Consider the following 23,913-nt stretch of genomic DNA (forward strand, 5'->3'; position numbering starts at 1 on the left):
TATTAGTTTCACCTTTTAAGTTGCATTACTGAAATAAATGAACTTTTGTACGATAGTCTAATTTTTTGAGTTTCACCTGTGCATTAGCTAAATGCAGTATAACAGATTATTCCATGAATAAAACCAATAAATGAAAAATAGAGCCAGTTTTACTCCCATGTGAATTTATTCAGTTAACTTGCACAGGTGACATTATTTGGGTTTTCTGATCTGCTCAAGATTATTGAGTTAGAAGATGGTATGGAATTATTTTCTGTCCTTCATTCTATTAAAATATAAAAGAATAGACTGAAGAAGGGCATCTGTGATTTAAAGTCAGGTGTCATCAATGTGATGATAATACCCAATTTTATTTTCCCCAGTCTTTAGAGTCATTGCAATATTGCTACTGTTAAACTGAAGTCTAGATGTTTTAATACGATGTATCACAACCAATAAAGCAATGCTGTCTGACAAGATGGTGTCTATATGGATCAGTGATTCTTATTTTTGGAAGTGGGCAAGCAACATGCACTGAAATGGATGTATTCAGACCTTGAGGGAGTCCTTCAGTGTGCTGCTAGATTCATCTTTGTCAGTTACAACCCCAATGTTTTAATTATTTTGGACAGTTTGGACTTGCTTACTGATTGAAAATATAAGAGCATACATTACTATAAGATAATTATTAGCCCAAACTGACCAATTTATCTCAGTTTTACAGGAACTGAAGTCACTTTCAGTAGCTTCTGATCTGAGTTCAAGGTATTTATGGTAGCGTTAAAACAGCTGGGGACCTTGATATTTAAAGGACAGCTTCTGTTGTATCACCTGCCTAAATATTAAATATAAAAAATTGATGAGGGGAGGGTTCCTCCACCTTCCCTTTATTCGAAGAAATGCAAATGTGAGACAGGAGTTTTCTATTTGTCTTATAAAACTCTCTTCTCTGAAAAGCCTGGGTGGCACATGCCTTTGTTTTCTTTTAACGTCACATAGAGACCTGACAATTTATCCAAGCCTGTTGGTAGTTTAGCCTGGTTTATCTGTTTTATCTATCTTGTTTTACCTATCATGTGCTGATAAGTGCTTTCATATTGATTTCTTTGATGGTTTTATCTCCACCCTGAGTTTTTTTGATCCATTGCAATTAGCAACGTTTTACTAAGTAAATAATTAAATTGCATAGATATAGGAGATACAAAATAGTAATTAGTAAATGGCGACGATCCAGTTGGTTTCTTCTGAATATGTACTGAGAGTCACCCAGAGATATGGATCAGTGATCATATAATATTGCATGCATGGTAAGAAAAAAACTATTGGGAGAGGACTGCAGTCTCCATTTGGTAAAGTTCACACTTAGAAGAAGTGAGAGCTGTTGAAGGTAAGAGCTGTTGAAAGCAAGATAGTCTTGTCTTATTCCTTACTTTAAAGCTGGAATGATAGCTAGGTTTTGAACCAGAATTTTCCAGCTTATAGGGCATTTTAATATTTGGAGCTGGCAAACATGCTTACATCTTCCTAGTATCTAATGTATTTCTCCCCCTCTGCTCCCCTTTAATTTCAGTGCACCAATGCCTTATTTGATTGGAGTTCACTTCAGTTTAATGGAGGTAAGTAACTTTCTCTTTCTCCATGTCTATATGTTAAGGCTGCATAATGTGCAAGCATTTTAAAAGCCTAACTGGATCTCTCATACTATTCCTGAATAGGCGTCAATATTTTAAAAAATGCAATTTATGGGTAATTGGAAGGATAGGAGGGGAAAAAAGAAACAAGTTGGTTAACCTTGGATTCCCCTGTTTTATATGAGATTCTCTATAGTTGAGAAACAGAATAAGAGAACTTCCCATCTTCATTAGCTACAGCAGAGGAGGAACAGTTCCTTTCATGTAAACCCTTGAAGCAGCCCTAAATATATCAGCCTCAAAATGGAATGCTGAACATTCTACCAAGCTATTCTGGCAGTGTGCCATTTAATGATATCGAGACTTCTGCATGGAAGGGAATAGAATTATGGAGTGGGGAGGAACCAGGCAGGATCACCTGCTTGTTTCAAATATTCTTGCAATTATTTGAGAAGTTCAGACTGAGTGAGAAAAGAAAATGGCCAGAAACTATTGTAAGAAAAGTAACCCTCCCCTCAGGATATCCATATGTGATGGGCCATTTCATCTAGCATAGATGTTGCTTAAAATTGGCATTAGAAAGACTACTGATTTGCTTGATTTAGGATCATACAGGTTAAATTTAAAAGAGCGAACAACTCAAGAAAGCCTGTCCAACAGTATCATGGAATTGTTTCCTTGGTATCAATGGGGACATGCCTAGATATTAAATGTACACAGTAATTTGAGATTATAACATGCCATCTATTTCTTGTTATTTAAGTCTGTAAGCCTGTATCTGCTGTGTTTTATCAGTCTATGCTTGCATTAATCAAAAAAAGGAAGGTTGTAAGGAATGCCCTGCAGAACCAAACCAAATGTCCACTTGTTCTAGCATCTTGTTTCTCACTAGGCAAATAATGGCAAGGCAAATATTGGATAAATGTTTTTATATAGTGACAGAAGAATAGGAGATCCTATTCAGGCATTGTAAGAAATAGTCTTGATGGGTATTATTTCTAATACTCTAAATTTCATTAATTATGTTAGTGATGCATTATGTAAGGGAATTCTTATTGCACAATGCTGCCGTGGAAATATTGGCTTATTTCTTTGTGACCTAGATTGCTTCATCTCTAGTTTGTTTACTTGTTCGTTTACAATTTAGATTTATATGTGTATGTTTTTAAATGAAAATCAGAAAGAGAAGCACTCAAATGCTTACATGGATATGTTTCCTTATTCAGAGAGTCAAAAGTAAATCAGTGGAGGATGTGGTGATGCTAAACGTTGACACAAATACATTGGAAACACCATTTAATGACCTGAGCAATCTACCAAGTGAAGTGGTAAGTCTAGTTGGTTTTATTCCCCTCCCCCCCGCTAAGTTAAAAAAAAGTACCTTCCTCCATCAAACATTATGTTATCAGATTTCCTATTTAATGGTGTCTTGTTTTGTTTTGTTTGTTTGTTTACTTGCTTTTGACAGTTGAGGAAATGTTGAGGGGAATGTCATATTCCTTATTGTGAAGAAAAAGGGAAGATCATAATTATAAAGCTTGCTGCATTCATTAGGCATAGCAGCTTTAAATGCAAGAGTCTCTTCATCTCATCTTAATCATTATATTACAAAGTAGGCATTTCTGACTGCCTAGTGGCATATCTTGCAAGGGGGAAAAAAGGAGTTTTTGAAGGCAAAAAAGAAGAAGGGGGCCAATTATCGGCTGCTGGTTCCCTGCCACCTGCCAGCACTTCTCCTTTTAATTAACGATCTGATGACATTGGTCAATATAATAAGAAATGCTTGTAGAGTGGGGTCAGAAAATGCATACTTTGATCTCCTTCAACTTTTTGAAACATTTATTTGTTTTGTCGAAATTATTTCAGTTTTATTTTAATCTCTTCTATCCTGCTGAGGATGGCATGAATTGAAAACTCTACTCTGTTTGTCATTTGCTTTGGCAGAACAACAATGCCATACTTACAATTCTATTTGTAAATTAAACTGCGAAACCTATTTGTCATAAAAGACATTGGATCCTTTGAAAATGACGAAAACTGCCTTTTGACTGCAAAGGCAGATAAATTGTGGCAGTTATACTTGGTCTTTTATCTGATGATTCCCCCCCCCCCCTTTCTGGATGCGTATAATAGGATATATTCTACAGTTCATATTATATAGACACCCCCAAAATAGCATTTTACTTTCTTTTGGACTTCTGCAACATGGTTCTGAAAAATAGCTTTTTCCCTACCACGGTTTGCTCATTTTAAAGACAGAATTCAGTAGAAACTGATGATAACAGATGGTTCAAAGCGAGACTGAAATAATACGATATTATTTCTCAAATGAAATACACACACACACATATGTGAGCATACATACATGTGCATTCATATATACTTGTATAGACCACTCAAGACAATAAAACAGCAACCTTATTCCTAGTTATAATATTTTTAATATATACGTTCTTTCATCATATCAGGACATTTATTTTTATATGTTATTTAAAACAAAAGCATAATATTCAGATTAATGTTTTACTACTTTGCTTTTGAAAAGGAACTAACAAACGTGGGTAATAGCTGATTGCATTATTCATTTTTAAAGCTACTTTAAATAAATTAACATCTTGAAGTTAATACCAGAATAAATTTAAATCTCAAAATATGTGGTTATTGATGGGAATATATATTTGATCTTGCACTAAGAAGAAGTGATCATTTATGTATATCCCATATAAATTCATAGTGCTATAGTTGGGTAGTTTCCAAGCACATAGAGTACTGAGTACAAAAGAGATTTCTCTATTTTTATGCACCCAATGTATGACAAGGGACACATTTTTGCATACATCTACTAAAGATGATCCGGGGTGCCTGCATTTCTATTTTGGATTCTTCTGTCTTATTTTTCTAAAAGACAATATGATTTAACAGATTTTCTAAATATATTAGTAGAAAATATATTTTTAATATGTTTGCTAAGGAAAATTGGACTGAATAGAATGTCAATTCAAAGATTTCTAGACATTTTTATCTACAAACAAGCTCATATATTAATTTTGGTGGGATAGAATCATATGCATGAAAAGAAAACATCACTGAATTGGAGTAAGTTGTTAGTGAAAACATACTGATCTGTTTATCATTTAACTCTATATGAAATCCTACAAACATCTTATTTTAATTAGCATTTGCCCTTTACAAAAATGAACATTCCATGTAAAAAATTAACATAAAACAGTATATTATTTGTATACTCTAAAAAGTTTTATTTTTCCCTTCTGGTAATACATACTATAGTTTATTTCTTGTACCAGTTGTTTATCGGTCCTGATTGCTTCCATTCTAAATGCACCCTTTTGTAGTTCTCAATTGTTAATGAAAACCACATATAAGCATAGACTGAAAGTGGGGTGCTTATCTTCTCTGCAATTTTGTGAGTTTATAGACCAAGAAAAGTTGATACTGTACTATGTACATATACCAATATTGTCTGTATTTGGCAATAATTTTCATGGTGGTTTTAATAATATTAAACAATAAACAGGTTTGAGAAAGGCTATCAAATAAAAATACTTATGTTATTATTCTATAATACATGAAAATATGTGAATCTTTGCATATAAAATAAGGTTCCTTTCCCTATGTACATTGCGTCTAATGTCTTAAGCATCTGTGGTATATAATCTACTGTAATGTATTTATTTAGTTATTTATTTATTTATATTTCATATTTCTGAATCTCCCATTTCTCTCAAAGACATTAAAATGTTTTATATATTAAATATAGATTTTATATATGAAAGTGTTAAAAGAGATAAAGTAGTGTGTTAATGGGGACATATAAAAAATGAGCATATAAATAAACCTTTACATTTATTTTAGGAATCAAAACATAAATTCAAAATTGTTCCTATATTCCTGAATACTTTTTCTGGCTCAGCTTTTTATAACATGAAAGACTTAAAATATTACATGATTCTTATTCCTATTGTACCGTATTTACAAGTCCAGGATTTGTAAAATTATGATTCATTCATGTTACAACATCTCATTAATTGAAAATGCTTTTTAAAAAAAAATGCAAAAAAAGTTAGTTGAAATCTGAAAAACATTATTATTTAATTTAATTTAATTTTAATATAATTAATATATATTTTTATGTAAGTTTCATATAATTATCTAAAAATTAGCAAGACTTTTCAGTTCATTCACCAAAACATTTCACTTACACTTACAGGCTTTAATGCCTTTCTATACATGGAAAATATATTAGGCTTATTAGATTGACTAGTGGGTATTCAAAGGTCAGTGGTCACACTTGTCCTGAACTACCTGTCTGTTTTATTTCATGTGGATCCTTCATGTGTTTCATTATGTAGTGTGTGTTGTTAATCCTAAAGGCTTCATTCTGATATTTACACATAATAGTTTAGATTTATTGATAGTTAATAATACTACCATTCCAGTAGCAGTTTTGCTACTCCTAAGATGTTCAAAATTGGAAAAATAAATCAACACAAGGCTTTTTAAAAACACTTTGTTTCTATTTCTCTTTTCCTGTCTTCTTCCAGGGATACCTAGCTTTTATAATTCATCATTTCACTGTAGATTTATCTTTTGCTTTAGAGACCTAGCTGCCTCCCTTACATAAATAGTGGCTCCCTTAGAAACAGGGTTTTGGTTTAATTTAGTCATTGAGTTTTTCTTTCCTTATATGTCAGATCAGAATTTCTGGTAGATATCAGGAAAGCAGTCAGATAAAATTCCCCTTGGGTTAAAATTTTATCTTAAATTAGCCACCTAAGCCATCATGATACCCTCTAGATGTGTTATAATTGTAACTCTCAAAATTCTTTGTTAGCATGGTGTGCTGACTAAATGATATTGATATAATAGGCCATATTGCAGAGAAAACTCAGCAATCTGGCAGATTCCACTTTAGTAAAGATTTAAGATGCAAGATCTGCAACTGGTGTTTTTGTTTTACCTGAGTTTTTCATGGCTAGAAGTGGTTGTCCCAGATGAGGAAGGAAGAATGACAAAATGGGATTATTGTTTGGGCTATTGGGCACATAAGGAGAACATATTGTCTCATCATTTAATGCTGTGGCAAGTTTGGCCAATCATAAAATTCCCATCTTTTTATTCCCACCACCTCTTCCAGCACCTCAGGCTTCTCTTTCTTTTTCCCATTTCTGGGAACCATTTCTATGCCACATTTATGAAATAAGCATTACATTGCAAATCTCTCTTCTCCATACACAAACAATTTTCATTTATAAACATGCTATGACTTAAGAGAATTTTTTTGCTGAGGAGCAGAGGAAGTTGTGCCTGTTGCTGGATATATTTTGTTATAGATGCTGATTTCCCATTTGATTAAAAATAAAGAAATGATGAATCAGAGAGGATGGTGCATACCAAGGGAAGACATTATATTTGAGCAACAGGTTTTCAGCATTCCAAATATATCTACCATCTTCAATTATCTTTTCCATAAGATATCTTAATTACATAATAATAAATAAATAATAATAAATAATGATGGCTAATTCTGCGGTATTGGGAGGGATGATTTCCTTTTAGACAAATATTATTAGGTAATTTTGATTATTGAGCCATTTCTTTCTTAAGGAGCAAGGCAGAATCCATAAATGAACTCCTTCTCTTTTGAAAGAATGTAATCCCGTGAAGAACAGTCTGTCCAAACATCCTTTGGACATAATAAGCCCACGTTTTCATAATAGTTCTTTTCTTTGGTGATCATATCTGTATTTCCAAAAAATTTTTTTCAAGTTTGGTATCCCATGATAAACACAATTACTTGTTTCTAGATAAATAGATGATGGATGTTGAAATATCCAAGGTCAAAATACTTTTTTTCTATTTAATAAGCAAGCTGTGTACAGAGTTTTCAAATACACATTTAAACAGGGGTAAAGGGGTGGGGATATATTTGGAAGTTTCCTGTCATTTCTTGCCAGTGCTGTCTGATAGTCACTATTTAAGTATCATTGTGGTCTTATTATGGTTATATACTATACTAGAAAAATATTTTTAAAGTTATTTAGTGCATTATAAGGGTAATATTTAAATTATTTAATTTAATAATACATTTGTTAGTTGTGTGGTACTGATATTCCAAACAATTTTGTGTTGTCACAGAAAAGAGAAAGGTTTTTAATTGATTGGAATTAACAATCATTCTTCTATAAGATTTAATTAACTAAGGAAATGAAGTTATGTTTGTTACAGCTGCTAAATATATTAATACTATGTTGTATATATAATATTTCTGTGCTAGCAACTCCTCCACTTGTCCCCATTTTTCAGTTTTCAGTTTCTTTTCTATCTCCCCTTTCCCTGCTTGATGTTTTATCTACATTTTACCTTTCAGGGCATAGCAATTTAAACAGTATATTTTACAAAATTTAAGTGATACATTCCAGAAACCAACTTTAAAAAGCAGCTTTGTTGGTACTGCAGTCAGTTTCAAATCTTCATTGCCAGAATGAATCACCAAGATTCTTTGCCAGTAACTGCTTTTTTGAACTCTCATTGTTTATCTTGTCCCATCAATAATATCATCTACTACCCTCCCTTCTGTCAATCTCTTTTGCAGTTGTTTTCATTTTTTCCAAACATCAAAGTCTTCTCCAATGATTCTGTCCTTGGCATTTTGTGTTTCATTATTAGTGTTTTCAGTGAGCAATCTGGTTCACTTTACCTGGTATCCTTGTAGTTTAAATTATTTTCAGAAGTGTTTTAACTACACTATATTTCATGGGCATTATTTTTTCTTCATTCTATTTTGTGATTATTCAGTTTTATCAGGCATATATTACAGCTTAGAATATTGTGTACTGAACATTACTTTTGTATTTAATATGATGCCTCTGCACTTCAATATTTTGTCATAATCCTTCTCTCAAGTTGCAGATAGTCTTTTTTCATTACCACAATTGTTATCCTACAATATTTAAGCCCAGGAAAATAAAGTTTCTTACTATTTCAGTATCTTCACTGTTTACCTGCTTTGGGATGGTTTTGTATTAACATAATCTTAGATTGTTGAATGTTGTTGTAGTTTAAGAAAACTTTTAACCATCTGGCTTTTTTATTCTTTTACATTCATCATTGATTTCAGCCATCCAAGTGGTATTTCCAACTTATTTTTATTAATTATTTCTCCCAGTGATTTTAAATTCAGTTTCTTTTTCTTCTATTCCAGCATCTCCAAGATATCTTCTACATGTAAATTAAATATTTGGTGCCAATATATAACTTCCACACTTTCTTTTCCAAGTTTTTAACATAGTTAAGGTGCTTCATATTAAACTCTATTGATTCCTGGGCATCATGCATATTTTTTAATAGGGAGTACTTTAAAGACTATTGACAATTTATTATAGTTTGGACATCAAAAGTCAAATTAAAAATAAACATCAGTTTGGTATTCCTGTGCTAACTTCCATTAGATATTAGCAATATGGCTTTGATTGACTTTGACTTTGCCTGAATTCAGCTTGTACTGCTGGCAATTCTTATTTCACATATTGTTGGATCTTGATTGCAAAACCTAGAATATTTTCATGTTAGATGTAAGATAAGTGCAGCTATTCTTCTGCGTAAGAATTCCTGTGTGCTACTCTTTGTGATATAAGAACACAGGTATAAAACTTGATCACATCATGTGACATATTGTGATGTATAGCGATGTTTTTTGCCTTTGTGGAGCTGGGATGGGTGTGGCCTGCACGTGATGCAATCAGCCTGTAGGCTGCCACTTTGACAGACCTGTATTAGAATATAAATTAATCTTTTCCAATTCTTGGGCATTGTTACAATTTTTTAATATTAATTTATGAACTTCCAGTAAAAGTTTGTCATCATCTTATAAGCTTTTAAACAGAACTCTCACAACTTAACTTCAGCATGTTGTTGTTGCAGTACTTTCCAGGGCCATTTCACTGTCTAGCACAGCGGTCCCCAACCTTTGCAGCTTGGTGGCCCGGCTGTGGGAGGGAGAGGAGAACTGGGTTGCATGAGCATTGGGCCAGCACACCCGCACATTCACAGCTCAACTTGCACACCGACCTGATGCTCATGTGGGCTGTTTGCAAATAGGCCACGACCTGGTCGTGGGCCATGGCCCAGAATTTGGGGACCCCTGGTCTATGGTATCTGGTTTAGTTTATCTTCATATGTGTCATTGATTTTAGGATTTTTGAAGGGTACAGTTCTTCTGTGCAGTCATCCCACCTGTCTTTTTATACGTATGTTTCTCAGTTGACCTTTTTCTTTTTGTGCCCATTATTTTCATAAAAGTTAATATTCTTTAATAAATGTTTTGCTCTATTTAGTTATTATCCTCATTATGTTTTTCTTTATAAATCAGGCTTACATTTAATAACATTAGGTCTAAAACAGAATCCACATTACATCATAGATACTACATTTGAAAGAGTTTAAGGTATGAGGCCACTGATGGAGGCCACTGCATTCTTGCAAGTATGGATTCTGTGATTCCAGTTATATGATTCAGATAATCAGGTCCTGAATAACTTTAAGATAACTTACTATCACTTGAAGTGGAGGCTATATATGAACAGATATTGAATGGAATATAGTGTTATATGTTTCAACATATTGGCACCACAAGCATTTTAGCAGATGAATTTTCCAAACAAAATTTATATTAATAACTATTTTCCAAATCACATTTGGAATATCTAGGGTAGTCTTTGTGCATTTTTCCCCCTCTGGAGGTCTCAAGAGACCCCTGTATAAAAAATGCAAAAAATGCAAAAATTTTACAATGCAAAAAATGAAGACCCCCCCAAAAAAAAAAAAAATCATGATCTCTTACAGAACCACTAGAGACACATGATACTGTGGGGTTCTGGGTTCTGTAGAAATTCATCTGAGAAGGCTGGCGCATCTCACTAATGACAGAACTCTTTAAAAAGTTGAAGCCAACATGATTATCCTAATTTCATTCTTCACATTTTAATTGTATCTTTAAACAGAATACCAGATAACACTCTTGTCAAACAATACTGTCCTACTGTCCTGAAAGCAGAATTTAAAAAAAATGTTAAAATGAAGTTACAATTTCTAAGGTGCTAGTAGATAGAAGAAAAGAAGTCTTCTTCTGAAAAAAGAAGACTGAAGATTGTTGGTTTCAGACTGCAGTTATTTATTAAATGTTATTTAAAGTTTCATTCATAGTGGCTAGAAGTCTAAAAGTATACTCTCATAGAATATTACATATAATGCCTTGTGATATTCTTATTATAATTAACTTTCAAACAGACTTATAATTTACATCCCATCATAAAAAGATAATTAGAGTAAAAGCTAATGAGCATGAAATTCTCATTAAATTCAGGTCAGTCTAAGTCATAAAATCTTTTAAAAAGGAAAAAACCAGACTCTTCCTCTGAAAGTAAACTTTTTTGACAAACCCTTTCTGGAGAGAGAATTTCTTAAATCAAAAAGCAGCTTCTGGAATTAATAATTCATGTATCATAGTGATCCTCAAAAGACTTTGCAGAAAACCTCAAATCACCTTGTAGTTTGGGAAAGGGAAGCATAGGAAGAAATGTTCTTCAGCTATCCAGATTGCACAACTACAATATAGATTTTAGAATAGAAAATCAAAAGCAAAAACAAAAACAAAAAAAACCCCAAAGTGATATTTTTAACTGAAATTAAATTATAATTAGAACAATTCATCCAGAACTGGAGTAATGGATTCTTCAGACCCTTCGGAACATCACTTCTGTATTCTTGAACTTTGATCATTGTTGAATGTATTTCAAAGTCATGCTGCTGCTGGATAAGCTGAACTTCTGCCCCAGTGACCAGGTTGTTGACATTCTAGTACTGTTAAGTAAGTGGAAGTAGATATATATTAATTTCAAACAAGGTTTAGCCACTGAAAGTCTCTTTTCTAGGCATAGTGTGGAGTTGGGACTCTATTATGACAACAGATCCTCCTTGTATTTTTAGTATTTAGTATTTATTTGATTTGTCAATCGCTTACAAGATACAGGTATAAGAATAAACATAGTTTTGAATACATGAGATAGATACTTATAAGAAAAATAAAAAGAAACAATAGGACAGGGATGGTAGGCATGATTGGTGCGCTTATGCACGCCCCCTACAGGCCTCTTAGGAAGCGGGTGAAGTCAATTGTAGACATTCTAAGGTTAAAGTTTTGGGGGAAGAAACCACGGAGTCAGGTAGAGTATTCCAAACATTGACCACTCTGTTGCTGAAGTTGTATTTTCTGCAATCAAGTTTGGTGCGATTAACCTTGAGTTTGTATCTATTGTTTGCTCTTGTATTGTTATGGTTGAAGCTGAAGTATTCATTGACAGGTAGGACATTGCAATGTATGATTTTATATACTATACTTAGATCGGACTGGAGGCGGCGTAGGTTTTCTAGGTCTAGAATTTCAAGTCTGGTGGCATAAGGTATTCTGCAATGAGTAGAGGAGCAGAGAACTCTTCTTGTAAAATATTTCTGGACTTTTTCAATTTTGTTAATATCAGATACATGATATGGGTTCCAGACTGATGAGCTGTATTCAAGTATAGGTCTAGCAAATGTTTTGTATGTTCTAGTTAGTAGTGTGATATTACCAGAGAAGAAGCTACATAGGATTAGATTAACAACTCTTAATGCCTTTTTGGCTATGTGGGCTCTAGCACTTAGATCATTAGAGATGAATACTCCAAGGTCCTTGACAAAGTTTGGATCCTCAGCAAGGTCTTGATTATTTAGCTTGTATTTTATTTTCTGGTATTTTTTTTTGCCAATATGTAAGACAGAGCATTTATTTATTGAGATTTGAAGTTGCCATTTGATTGACCATTCTGATACATAGTTAAGATCTTTTTTGGAGGGTAGTAGTATTGTCTGTGATGTTGAATAGCTTTACAACATCAGCAAAGAGAACGCAGTTGCTCTTAATATGATCACAGAGGTCATTTAATTTATATTAATTTAAAAGTTTACAGGCGCGCATCATGCATCTTGCTATAAAGCTGTGACCATGGTTGAGCTAATGAACAGAAACGTTGGTCATGAAGTACCATTGTACTGCTCTCTACTTTGTGTTTTAACTATATCTTTCTGCCCTCCTTTTAAATTGAACTGTACCTGAAAATACATGGGGTATGTAAAATTATTAAATAGCAGCATTCCTAATATTGGGGGACTGAAGATCAATTTCAGTGCTCCATTCTGTTCACAGTAAATTAGTTACAGATTTAGTGCTTTAACTTTTCACTATAATGTCAGATTTGACAAGTTCCAGTATTGTTTTTATGTGCATGTGTACACACTCACATGCATTACCTTTTGATTATCCAGGGCCAGAGGTGGTATTCAATAGGTTCTGACCAGTTCTGGAGAACTGGTAGCAGAAATTTTGAATAGTTCGGAGAACTGGCAAATACCACCTCTGACTGACCCCACCCTCATTTATTCTCTGCCTCCCAAGTCCCAGCTGATCGGCTGGGTCTTCTTTTGTCACCCTGCACAGGAGGACGGAGCTGGAAAGCAGGTTAGTGGGGTGGGGAGGGAATGGGGATTTTGTAGCATCCTTCCCCTGGAGTAGGTTGGGAATGGAGATTTTATAATATCCTTCCCCTGCCACACCCACCAAGCCATGCCCACCAAGCCTCACCCAAAGAACTGGTAGCAATAGTTTTTGAATCCCACCACTGTCCAGGGCAGTATCTTCTAGTTCTCTTACTGATTCCAAAAGTTAGTGACCCTGGCCTCTGCATTTTTTCCAGTTTATCAGCATCACTTTGTCAGAATAATGTACTTTTTCCTTATGTTACAAGACAAAGAGCAACGAGAACCCAATACAATTGATGCGATCTTAGAGTTAGTATGTGCAGTATCTTTTCAATACTATAAAACTGTCTCTTATGTTTAAATGAAATGATTTTCACACCTCTGTTATGCATTAGTCGTCCTTGAGGTTAATTTAAAACATTGTTAATCTGAGGAAAAAACAGCAGATAACGGATAGTGTTCGTTTGTACTATGATCCATTTTTTTAATTGAAGGGAAGACCTGTTGAATTCAGTGAAGCTTATGCCTTAAAAATGCTTAAGATTTTTTTTTTTTGCTTGTTCCAATAATTACCTTAAAGAAACAGGTAACTGATTTTCTAAAATTTACACCAGTTCCCTCTCCATTATGTACACTTGCTGTTGCTTTGATACCTTGCTTCCTCCTTTAAAAAACTCTATATGGTACATAACTGTATATATATGTTATTAATATATAGAATGGATCAATTACTTCACAAACTTCTAATTTAATATATATATTTTTAAAATCGGGATTATTATTTTTTTTTGGATGGGTATGGTTAAACTTCTGTGAATATTGGAATAGGCTCTTCATGGTCTAAATGAATCAGACTCTAAACTTTTATCTGAATCCATGGTGCTCAAATATAAATGGAAAGGATCACAACTATAGGGAGAGGACCTATACTGTAAAGGCCTTTCTGCATAGATTATGAACATAATAACTCAGTAATTCTTTTCCAAAACTATAGTTATAATTAGACCCAATGGGGGTCTCTGTCTTTGATCATATCACAGTAACTGTGACTTTACATTGGAAAATGTCACTACTGTGAAAGTTTATCACCTGTAGAGTTAGTCTTTTCTCCGATGCCATGTTCAGCTCTCATTAGCATTATTCAGAGTTGCATTGTTAATTAGATTGATGCTTCAATTACAATAATCATTGTCAAGAATAATCATGGCTGCTTATCTGAAGAAAAAAGAATATTCACTGTTGTAGATTTAAAAAAAAAACACATTTGTTTTAGTAATGCCTTTTGATTTTCATAGATAAATATAATGCTAGCTGAGATTTTGCATAAGCTGCACTCAGTGATATTTGCAACCTGTGAACTTGTCTGCAAAATAAGAATCATTAATTCATTATTAACTCTAATACAATTCTTCTGTAAAACCAAGAGTGCTCCCCGTTCTGAGAATTATTGGCACAATACTTTCTGCAGTTGTGGAGCTCTTCTTTAGTTCCCAGTTTGTTTTTTTTATCCAAACACTATTGAGCAAGAACCTCATATGAGTTCCATATGTATCTGTATAGAACTTATTGTGTTATATGCTAAGTGGCTGAAAAAATACACGCAAAAGGAATGCGCACTTGGGCTCAAGAACGATATTAAGTATAAAAGCATATGGATATGTACATATTCATTCACACGCAAATGTTAGTCTCTCTTCCATTCACCTAAACTTTCCAATTCAGTGTTTCAACTTTCACTTTATCCATCCTGACCTCCCATTGCGTCCTTTCTTCTTTTCCCAACTTTCTCATAAACCCCTTGAAAAACAGATTGTTTTTAAATATACTACAGACACTTATTTATAACATACATTCTTGGGTATACTATCTTAACTTAGGCTATATAACATTAGTTCTGACCCTGAGCTGGTTTAGAGATAGATACAACTCATAAGCTGCAGTATGGTGATTTTATAAAAGCATTGTCATTACCATTTAGTTGAATCATTTCTGGCTCATGATAAACTACAGCATTAGTGAAATCTCTTCTGGCAGAATAAAAAACACATGGTTCTAAGTTTGGTAGCACAGAATAAATGGGGTTACACTCAAGAGATAAGCTAAATTTGAAAACTAAAGAAAATTGTTGTAACTCTATTGAACAATATCTATTCATCTTTATCTGAGACATCCAGATACGTAGTATGATGGTGGCAAGAAATCTACAGAAAAAGAATCTCATAAACCACTTACTGTAAAATAATTAAAGCTTATTTATGTCAAGAGGCCTTGGGAAAAAAAAGAGAGCATAAACCAATTTGCATTAGCACTTACCAGCCTCCCCTGCTTTCATTTCAATTAACAGATCAGCAGGTGTACTTTGCAGTTAAAAAGATAAGCTATCAAGGAAGAACATGATTTTTTTGGCTGACCTGCAGAAACCAGAGCTTGCCTGCTGATTGGGTTTGTACCTCTCTTTACCAATTTCTGAAGTGTTAAATTAACTGTTCTTCTCTGTCAATGCAGGTCTCGGCCTTGAAAAATCAACTGAAGAAGCAGTCCACAGCCACTGGTGATGGAGTATCCAGGGCGTTCCTCAGAGCTCAGGTGGCCTTGTTTGGTTCCTACAGAGATGCACTAAGATACAAACCTGTAAGCTATCATTTATCATTCAGGGATCTATTTTCTAATTCTAAAGAATGTTTGCACATTTGAATTTTATCTATCTCACTGCAGTTAGAAAACTCTCATATTGAGCCATGTTATTTTTGGAAAGCAATATACAGTGATCAGATGAAGAAGAAATTTATTTAATATTAATTATATCATGCCTTTATTATTTTTATAAATGACTTAAGTAAATGACTTAGGAGTATCAGCTACGTTGGCCAACTTGACTCATTTGTAAATGGTCCTCCTCCTATTTCCCCCACGATAACCCTCTGTGAGAGTGAGTGTCACCCACCAGGTTTTCATACCTAAGTCCAGAGTAGAACTCATGGTGTCCCAGTTTCTAGTTTAGTGTCTTACTCACTAAACCAAACTGACTCTAAAAACACAAAATGCTTAATTTGCTCTTCATTTGTCTCACTTCTAATATCAGTGGGTAAATCACTTGAAGAGTGATATCAGATTTTGGTTCTCAGGTTGCAGTAATGAAGTTGATGTAGTCAGAATTATGTCAATGAATAAGCCAGAATTATTCCTAATATACTGTATATAATTCACTTATTTAGCTCTTAGTTATTTTTTTATTTTTTATAATTTTTATAATTTTTTATTTTATTCACACAGCAACTGATTTAGTTTTTTAATTAAGTGAGTAAATAATCTATATTTACATGCACAGTACAAATATGAATCATTCTTTAAAATTATACATAAATACAGCGATTAAAGGCTCTTTTAGTTCAATAAATAAAAGCTGTCCTGAAATTTATATATTTACCACCGAATTATCTTCATTTGCTGTACTATCTTTCAGTAAAATGGTGCTTTTGAAGTTGACTGTGTGATGACATTGTTACTTCATAATTCAACACAGGACAAAAATTACAGTAATATCAAAGAAATGGTGGAATAGAATAATTAAAGAAAGGATGCAAAAGTAGGGACAGAATGAAATGTGAATGGCAAAAATTAAAATATTTTTTATTTATTTTAAATAATTAAATAGAATTGTTAAATTGTCCTGCAGTGAATTATCCCATGGCAAATTGGCCATGGTGGGTTGACTGTGGCAAGTTGGCCACAGCGAGTTGGCTGTGGCAAGTTGTCCCATTCCCTCTACACAAACATGATTGTATTTTAAAAGTATGTTAATTATGTATATTACAAATATATTTCCAATGTATGTAACCTTTTACCCACCTTACAAAACTTACAGCCTTTTGAGTTTGGTTGTTAAAAGTTTCTAAAGACTCTTTAAGATTTCCTTAACCCAGTTTCTCTTAATCTAAAGATTTAGATTATCCCTTCTTGCACCGTATCCTTGGATTATATACTATAGGACATTAAACAATTGAAAGAAGATGGTACTCTTTTTGGCTTTGAAATTTCTCCAATTTTTCAAACTATAATTGCCAAGCCTTAGTATTATTTAAACAAAACTCTTGTTATTTTTTTTCCGAGTTAAGTGGTGGGTGGTTTTTACCCTTGCAGAGGTTCCAGTATCTTTTGTATGGCTTTATCTTTCTCTTGGCTAGGTTTCTGAAATGCTGCCAGATTTTTTAAAGTGAAGTATAAATCAAGTTAGTTGTTTATGTTCTTTATAATCTTTTAATGATATGGTTTTTGAGAAAGGTGATTTGTTTAGTGTATTACAGTATTTTTCTTCTTCCTGCTTTATCATGAAGAATTACATATTTATCGCACATAATTTTTCCCTTCCCAAAATATTTCACATAAGCAACTGGGTTTTAACTGCTCTTGTTTTCTTGATAAGTTTTGTACATAATAAATGTGGACATACTTTTGCCATCATTTTTCGTCCACTAACTTTAACCTAAAGATCAGGACTGTCATGAATAGGATTGGAATAACTCATTAAAGCAGAGACTTTAAAAATGAGAAGTGTGATATATATTTTCCAACTATTTTGCCTTACTGGAAGATTCTCAGAGAACACCTCTTTTCCTTCCCCATCTTCTGTGACTGGCAGAAAATCTTCCTAGTCAGACAAAGGTTTTCATTATCCTGGAATTAAATTTCTGTTAAAAGTTATCCTTGTAGCAAAAGAACAATTGAAAATGTTTTGCTGCATTGTCCATAAAGACTCTTAGTATGTTTTACAGTTTAAGTAAATTGCAAAGTCATTCAAATCCAGCTATTATAAGTTGACTAATATGACTCTGTTTCTTTGAATATGGGCAAATTCTGTTTTACTATTTGTAAAATTTGCTGTAATTATATTTTTTAAATTCCTTTTATTTTGTATATTTTAAACTTTTGCTTTTAATGGGACTCTGGCCAGTGAGCACGAAGTTTGTACTGTCCGTGATAGTGAAAAATGGCCTTTAAATATCTTATTGCATTCCACTTAAATTCAACTTTTGTGAAACGCCCTTAAAGAATACCAGTTGCAACAGTTTGACTATGTTAGTCAAAGATCAAAACTCCTAAGTAACCTAATTAATAAACAATTTATTGTAAACCATGTCTAATTGTGAATGAAAAGAACCATAATACACAATGTTATCTTTTTAAAGCAAAGATATCTACTGATATCTACAGCTTTGCATTTGTTTTTAGAATAATTATAGGATTTAGCTTATTTTATGCTCATGATAATGATTTATTCTGAGCTCGTGTGTCAAAAGTTATTTACAATTATATTAAGCAGCTAATTTAAAATGTGGATGAAGCTTAAAAGGAATGTGTCCTGCTGTGCCCACTAGCCCATGAAAAGGAGATGGGGATGTACAGAGTTCTGTAATAACTGTTATTAAGCGGACAGATATATTGTCTGGCCAAAAAGGGAAAAAATCAATCTGATATTAAAAATACTAGCAGTCAGCTCTTCAGTGTAAAATCCCTAATAGACCTTGATCAAAAATATACTTTGAGAGTATGTTGGGAATAATGTTGGTGTTCTAAAGAACCATGAAGCTTTGTTTTCCCAGGCCTCGGGCTAAGATAATTGGACCCCCCTCCACTGGATGTTTTGGGGTATCTTCTTGGATTGAAGTTGCTGTCTAACAATAACTGGGGATAAAATAAGCTGTGCCTTCAAGAGCTCTGCAACTTCCCTTGCTCAAGTAATTTCAAATGACTTTTAGTTTTGTATTTGAGATGTTAGACATGTTAGAGGAAAAGGAATGAACTCTTTGCAAAGGTAAACTTTAAATTTTTGAATTGGCTTGATGTGATTACATTGAAAACTAATAAGAGTAGTTGGTCATTTGTTGGTCATTTTTCTGAAAAAGATTATTGACATAAAACAGGCAGTTACAGGAGGTGATTATGTTATGTGTCAGAAACACCATAATTGGATCTTTTCTTTTCCAAAGGAGGTGAATCCCCGAATCTATTTCTAAGTGTAGGTGTTACATAGCAGTATCCCAAGATGATACAATAGTTTCAAGGCCCGTGCAATTTTGCTGGTTCACAAATGCAAAAAGGATCTGAGTGTTAAGAGGCAGGGAATGAGTTGTGATCTATTGAATTCCTATCCCTGGCAATGTAAGGTATCCAGAGATCCAATTGTTTCCCTCTCTCTTGTATTTACTTGCATTTCTGATTCCAAAAGCTGCATATCAAATCAAAATGATTTGTTGTTATCAGTAATCCAAGCAGACCATAAAAGGTCAACTTGATTATGAAATAGCTAATCTTAATCAGATTTCTGATCCTTAGCAAGTTTTGTACAGACACTCCTAGAATAATCTTCTTTTAGGTATTTGCATTTTAGCACGAGGCTCAAGAATTAAGAAAATATCCACCAAGAAGTAGGAAGGACACAGTGTGGAAGACCCATACAATAGCATTTCTTCTTTTTCATGTACTGTAGTGCCAAAAAATTTGAGACTAATGTAGACTAAAAGTCAACGTATGTAACAAGTCCAATGTGTTTGGGGAAAGTGCATTGAGAAATGATTTGATGGTTACAGTATGACAAATTGCCATTATATTAGTAGCATGTAAATGTTTGTATATAATCTTGGCTTTTTTCTTGGAGATGTCTATGGACACAAGAAAGGAGAACAGTAGTCTTTAAATATAGGACCTTATGCAAGTGCCTAACATGTAACAACTTGAAGTTATTTTTAAATGTTTAAGTTACAGCTGGTTTTAGTCTCCCTCCTCTCAAACAGATCTCCATGTAGAGTCAGTGAATTACTTGAGTTTCTGGGAAATTGAAGTAATATAGTTCCCAATGATGGAAGGTTAATACGATTTATAGGAGGTACTAAGTATGTACTGGTAACTAGCCTGTTTCAAAGTAGCTCAAAGAAGCTTCTTTCTTAAAATTATTAATGTTATCTATTAATTTCCTATCCAATCTGGTCACCAGAGTCTGAGGTAGTTCTTACTTTATGTTTGAAATTTCAGGGGTTGTATAAACATAGGCATGAAATACTCCTGTCTTTCCTTTCAGTTTCAGAAAGTTTCATTCAATTCTTTTCATGAAGAATTGCAGCAAATCATTTGTACTGTAGCAATATACTCCAGCTATTAACAATCTATAATCAATACATATTTACTGCAGAAGGTGATGATACATAAAACCCTAAAGTATTCAGAATTATCCTTGATGTTTAATAGTTTGGAATGAAAGAATATTATTTTTAATACATAAGCACAAAGAGGAAGACTCAGTTTTTAATTCTAGTCTTATTGAAACTGAATAGAGGATTGTCATGAATTTGTTTCAGGTTGACTGGTACAAGAGTATTCTGATTGTTTTTATTCAAATTATTATAGCAGTGGTAGTAACTTAAATTCTTGATGGGGAGGACTTCAAATATATAATTTTACATTTGTAGTGTTAGAAATTCATTTTGAACAAACCTTTAAGCTTTGCTTCTATTCTTATTGCAGTATGGTTTCTTTCTGGCTTTTGGGCATCCAACTAAAACATTTTAGCCTTATTTAACCCCATTTTTAAACCATGCACCATTTTAAACCATACACAGTTTTGTTTAACTTTGTGACTTAAAAATAAATAAATCTTAACTGGATTCTTTTGAAAGTATTTACTATAGTATTATAAATTATAAATAAATTATTTGGGGAATATTCAATGTTTCTGAATAATTAAATTAGCTAAATGTGAATGCATCCATCAGAGAATTAAACAGACATGAGGGTTTCATGGAAAATCCATAGCTAATTTGCATAATCAAAATTTGAATAATCCATTCTGGGTTATGGGCATACTATATTTTATTACAGAATCACAAGAAAAAAAGGCTTAGTAGAGACCCATTGGATCACATAGGGCAACTCTTGTGGCTATGAAAATGTCCTTTTATTTTATTTCTTTAGTTTTCAGTATTTCTGATATATTTCCCAAACCATAAAAAAGGTCCTTCACTTGCAGAAAAGATGAAATTTTAATTAAAGTAACAGAATTTTTTTTGAATAATTAAAATGGATGTTAATTATTTCTAATCTGTTTTGTGCCCATGATTAGCTATTGATTGACTGTTTTTTTTCTGAGCATACTTTAGGCATGACATTTTAAAAAGTTAGATTTTACAAAATAATTTATTTTGGGCATTTGATTTTCCTTACATTTAAAACATAGTTGTATTCTGTCTATGCATTGTAAGGAATTTATTTTTAGTATGAAAAATAAGTTACATTTACCAGGTTTAAAATATTGATTGCAAATACTGCTATATGCAAAATAATTGGTGTATTGCAATGAAATGTTAAATAGAACTGTTTATAAAAATGTATATTTCTTATGTTTTTCAAATTTAGGGAGAACCTATCATTTTCTGTGAGGAAAGCTTTATCAAGCATCGTTCCAGTTCTACTAAATATTTTCTGGAAACTGCAGTGAATCTCCAACTTTTTAAACAGGTATTTCTGAGATTTTGATCTAATATTATTCCAATGCATGTAGTATATGCATATTCAGGGACAGAGAAATGCTACAACAATCATCAGTAGCAGTTTCTGAATTTTGATTTGAATACTGAAAGATTTTTATGATCTGAGGAGAAACTAGAATATAGCTAGGATAAATTCTTGTACATTTCTATTATAATCCCAAAAGGTTCTTTCTAGTGACAACTCTTTGAGATAATAAGAAATAAACCTGCTTCAATTAAAGGGTCTTGGTTTTTTTTCCAATATATGTAACTGTATTTCTATTTGGAATCATCGCTACCCTCCTGTGAGCATCCAAAATCTGTCTTGGCAGATTTTCTAATCCTCTAGAACAGACCTGGCAGGTTTATGGGAAAGTATTAATAAATGGTTCTGATACAGGTACAAATTTAAGCCCTTTTTCAATGAATAGCTGTTTATATACAGTTCTGCAAGCTACTCCTACTGCAATTTGACAGATCGAATCCCACCAGGCTCAAGGTTGACTCAGCCTTCCATCCTTCCGAGGTGGGTAAAATGAGGACCCAAATTGTTGGGGGCAATAGGCTGGCCCTCTGTAAACTGCTTTGAGGGGGCTGTAAAGCACTATAAAGCGGTATATAAGTCTAAGTGCTATTTCTATATATAAAAAGTTTTGGATAAATATATACATTTAATTTGATTATCATTAATAAAAATGAGCCAATTTTCAAATGTCTGCTAGCTTCCAAATCCTCTCTTAAACTACTCTCTTCAGGACTAGGAAATTTGCTGTGTGAGATGGTATGATGCAAACATATGTAGAGAACAGAAGAAGGAGTCTGCTCCCAGCTCCTTGATGCTCATACTTGTCATGGATAATATTTTGGCATTATTTAAGAGGCTTTCTTATGGATGAGCACATTGCTGTTAGGGTAATAAAATGAAATAAAATAAAATAAAATAATTAATTAAATTAAATTAAATAAAAAACAGTATTTTATCTCATAGAGTTGACTTTGACTTTCTTTAAAATTGAATACCTCTAAATCTCCCTGCAAATGGCCTGCATTCCATCATGCTTGAAAGCATTTGTCCCACTCCCAAAGAAAACAGCAATTAACTACCTAAATGACTACAGATCTATTGCATTAGCCTCTGTAATGATGAAATGCTTCGAGAGATTGGCTCTCCAACACTTGAGGGCATGCCTCCCACCGGACTTTGGTAAATATCAGTTTGCCTATAGGGGAAATAGATCAACAGACAATGCCATAGCTTCTGCTTTACATCTGTGGCGAGCCATATGGAGAAACCCAGAAACTATTGCAGGATGTTTTTCATTGACTATAGCTTGGCCTTCAATACCATTCTGCTGAGCATCCTTATCGAAAACCTGACTGACTTGGATTTTCCCTCTTACATCTGCGACTGGATCAAGGACTTTCTTTTTCTTTTTTTATAAAGAATTTTTATTTTTAAAAACAAACATACACATACAAAACATAAAAACATAAAACCATCTTCCATTTTATATACATACAGTGTGTCAGTTGGTTGCAAATCTTTTTTGCTATCCTTTTGTAGTCATTTACTCACAATTTATATCAGTTTTCACATTGTCGAACTAACATATGCTTATATATTTATCAGTTATTAATCATTCATGACTAAACTATTTATTCCATCATTTTATACAAGATGTTCCAAGTTTTATCTTAAAATTTATGTTATACTTTCAACCAGTGGTTATATATGTCTATATTATGTTTTATATCAATCTATTAAATTTCTATCACAAAATTATCTAGTCTATTACATTACCATGCCTTTTTATCCAACCATTGATAAAACAATGGATCAAGGACTTTCTGAGGGACCATCCACAAACAGTGAGAACTGGGTCTGTCATATTCACCTTCCTGAAGCTTAGCACTGTATGCTCAGTCCCTACCTGTACTCACTGTACACACATGATGGTGTATCATCTGACTCATCTACTGTGATCATTAACTTCACAGATGACACCACCATATTGGGTCTTATTACAGGTGGAGATGAAGCAGCATATGGGGGGAGGTTAAAAAATTATCCACCTGGTGCTTACAAAACAACCTGCACCTGAACATCAGCAAGACAAAGGAGATGGTGTTAAACTTCAGGGAGAAGAGAGAGGAACCTGCCCCACTTTCCTTCGAGGGGGGCTGTGTCAAAA

At 33.3% G+C, this 23,913-nt stretch overlaps 1 protein-coding gene across 3 annotated transcripts in view; it reads left to right on the forward strand.

The window, feature by feature from the left end:
* Nucleotides 1-23,913, forward strand: part of DENND1B (DENN domain containing 1B) — a 214,343-nt gene that overhangs the window by 145,491 nt on the left and 44,939 nt on the right. For all 3 annotated transcript variants that reach the window (XM_087930332.1, XM_026700460.2, XM_087930333.1), the window contains 4 exons: nucleotides 1,550-1,595; nucleotides 2,837-2,938; nucleotides 15,708-15,833; nucleotides 21,609-21,710. In XM_087930332.1, the coding sequence (XP_087786458.1) occupies nucleotides 1,550-1,595; nucleotides 2,837-2,938; nucleotides 15,708-15,833; nucleotides 21,609-21,710 (376 nt within the window). The remainder of the gene's footprint in view (nucleotides 1-1,549; nucleotides 1,596-2,836; nucleotides 2,939-15,707; nucleotides 15,834-21,608; nucleotides 21,711-23,913) is intronic.

The sequence above is a fragment of the Pseudonaja textilis genome, chromosome 3, assembly GCF_049901715.1.
Source record: "Pseudonaja textilis isolate UNSWEBS1 chromosome 3, rPseTex1.2, whole genome shotgun sequence".
Taxonomy (NCBI): domain Eukaryota; kingdom Metazoa; phylum Chordata; class Lepidosauria; order Squamata; family Elapidae; genus Pseudonaja; species Pseudonaja textilis.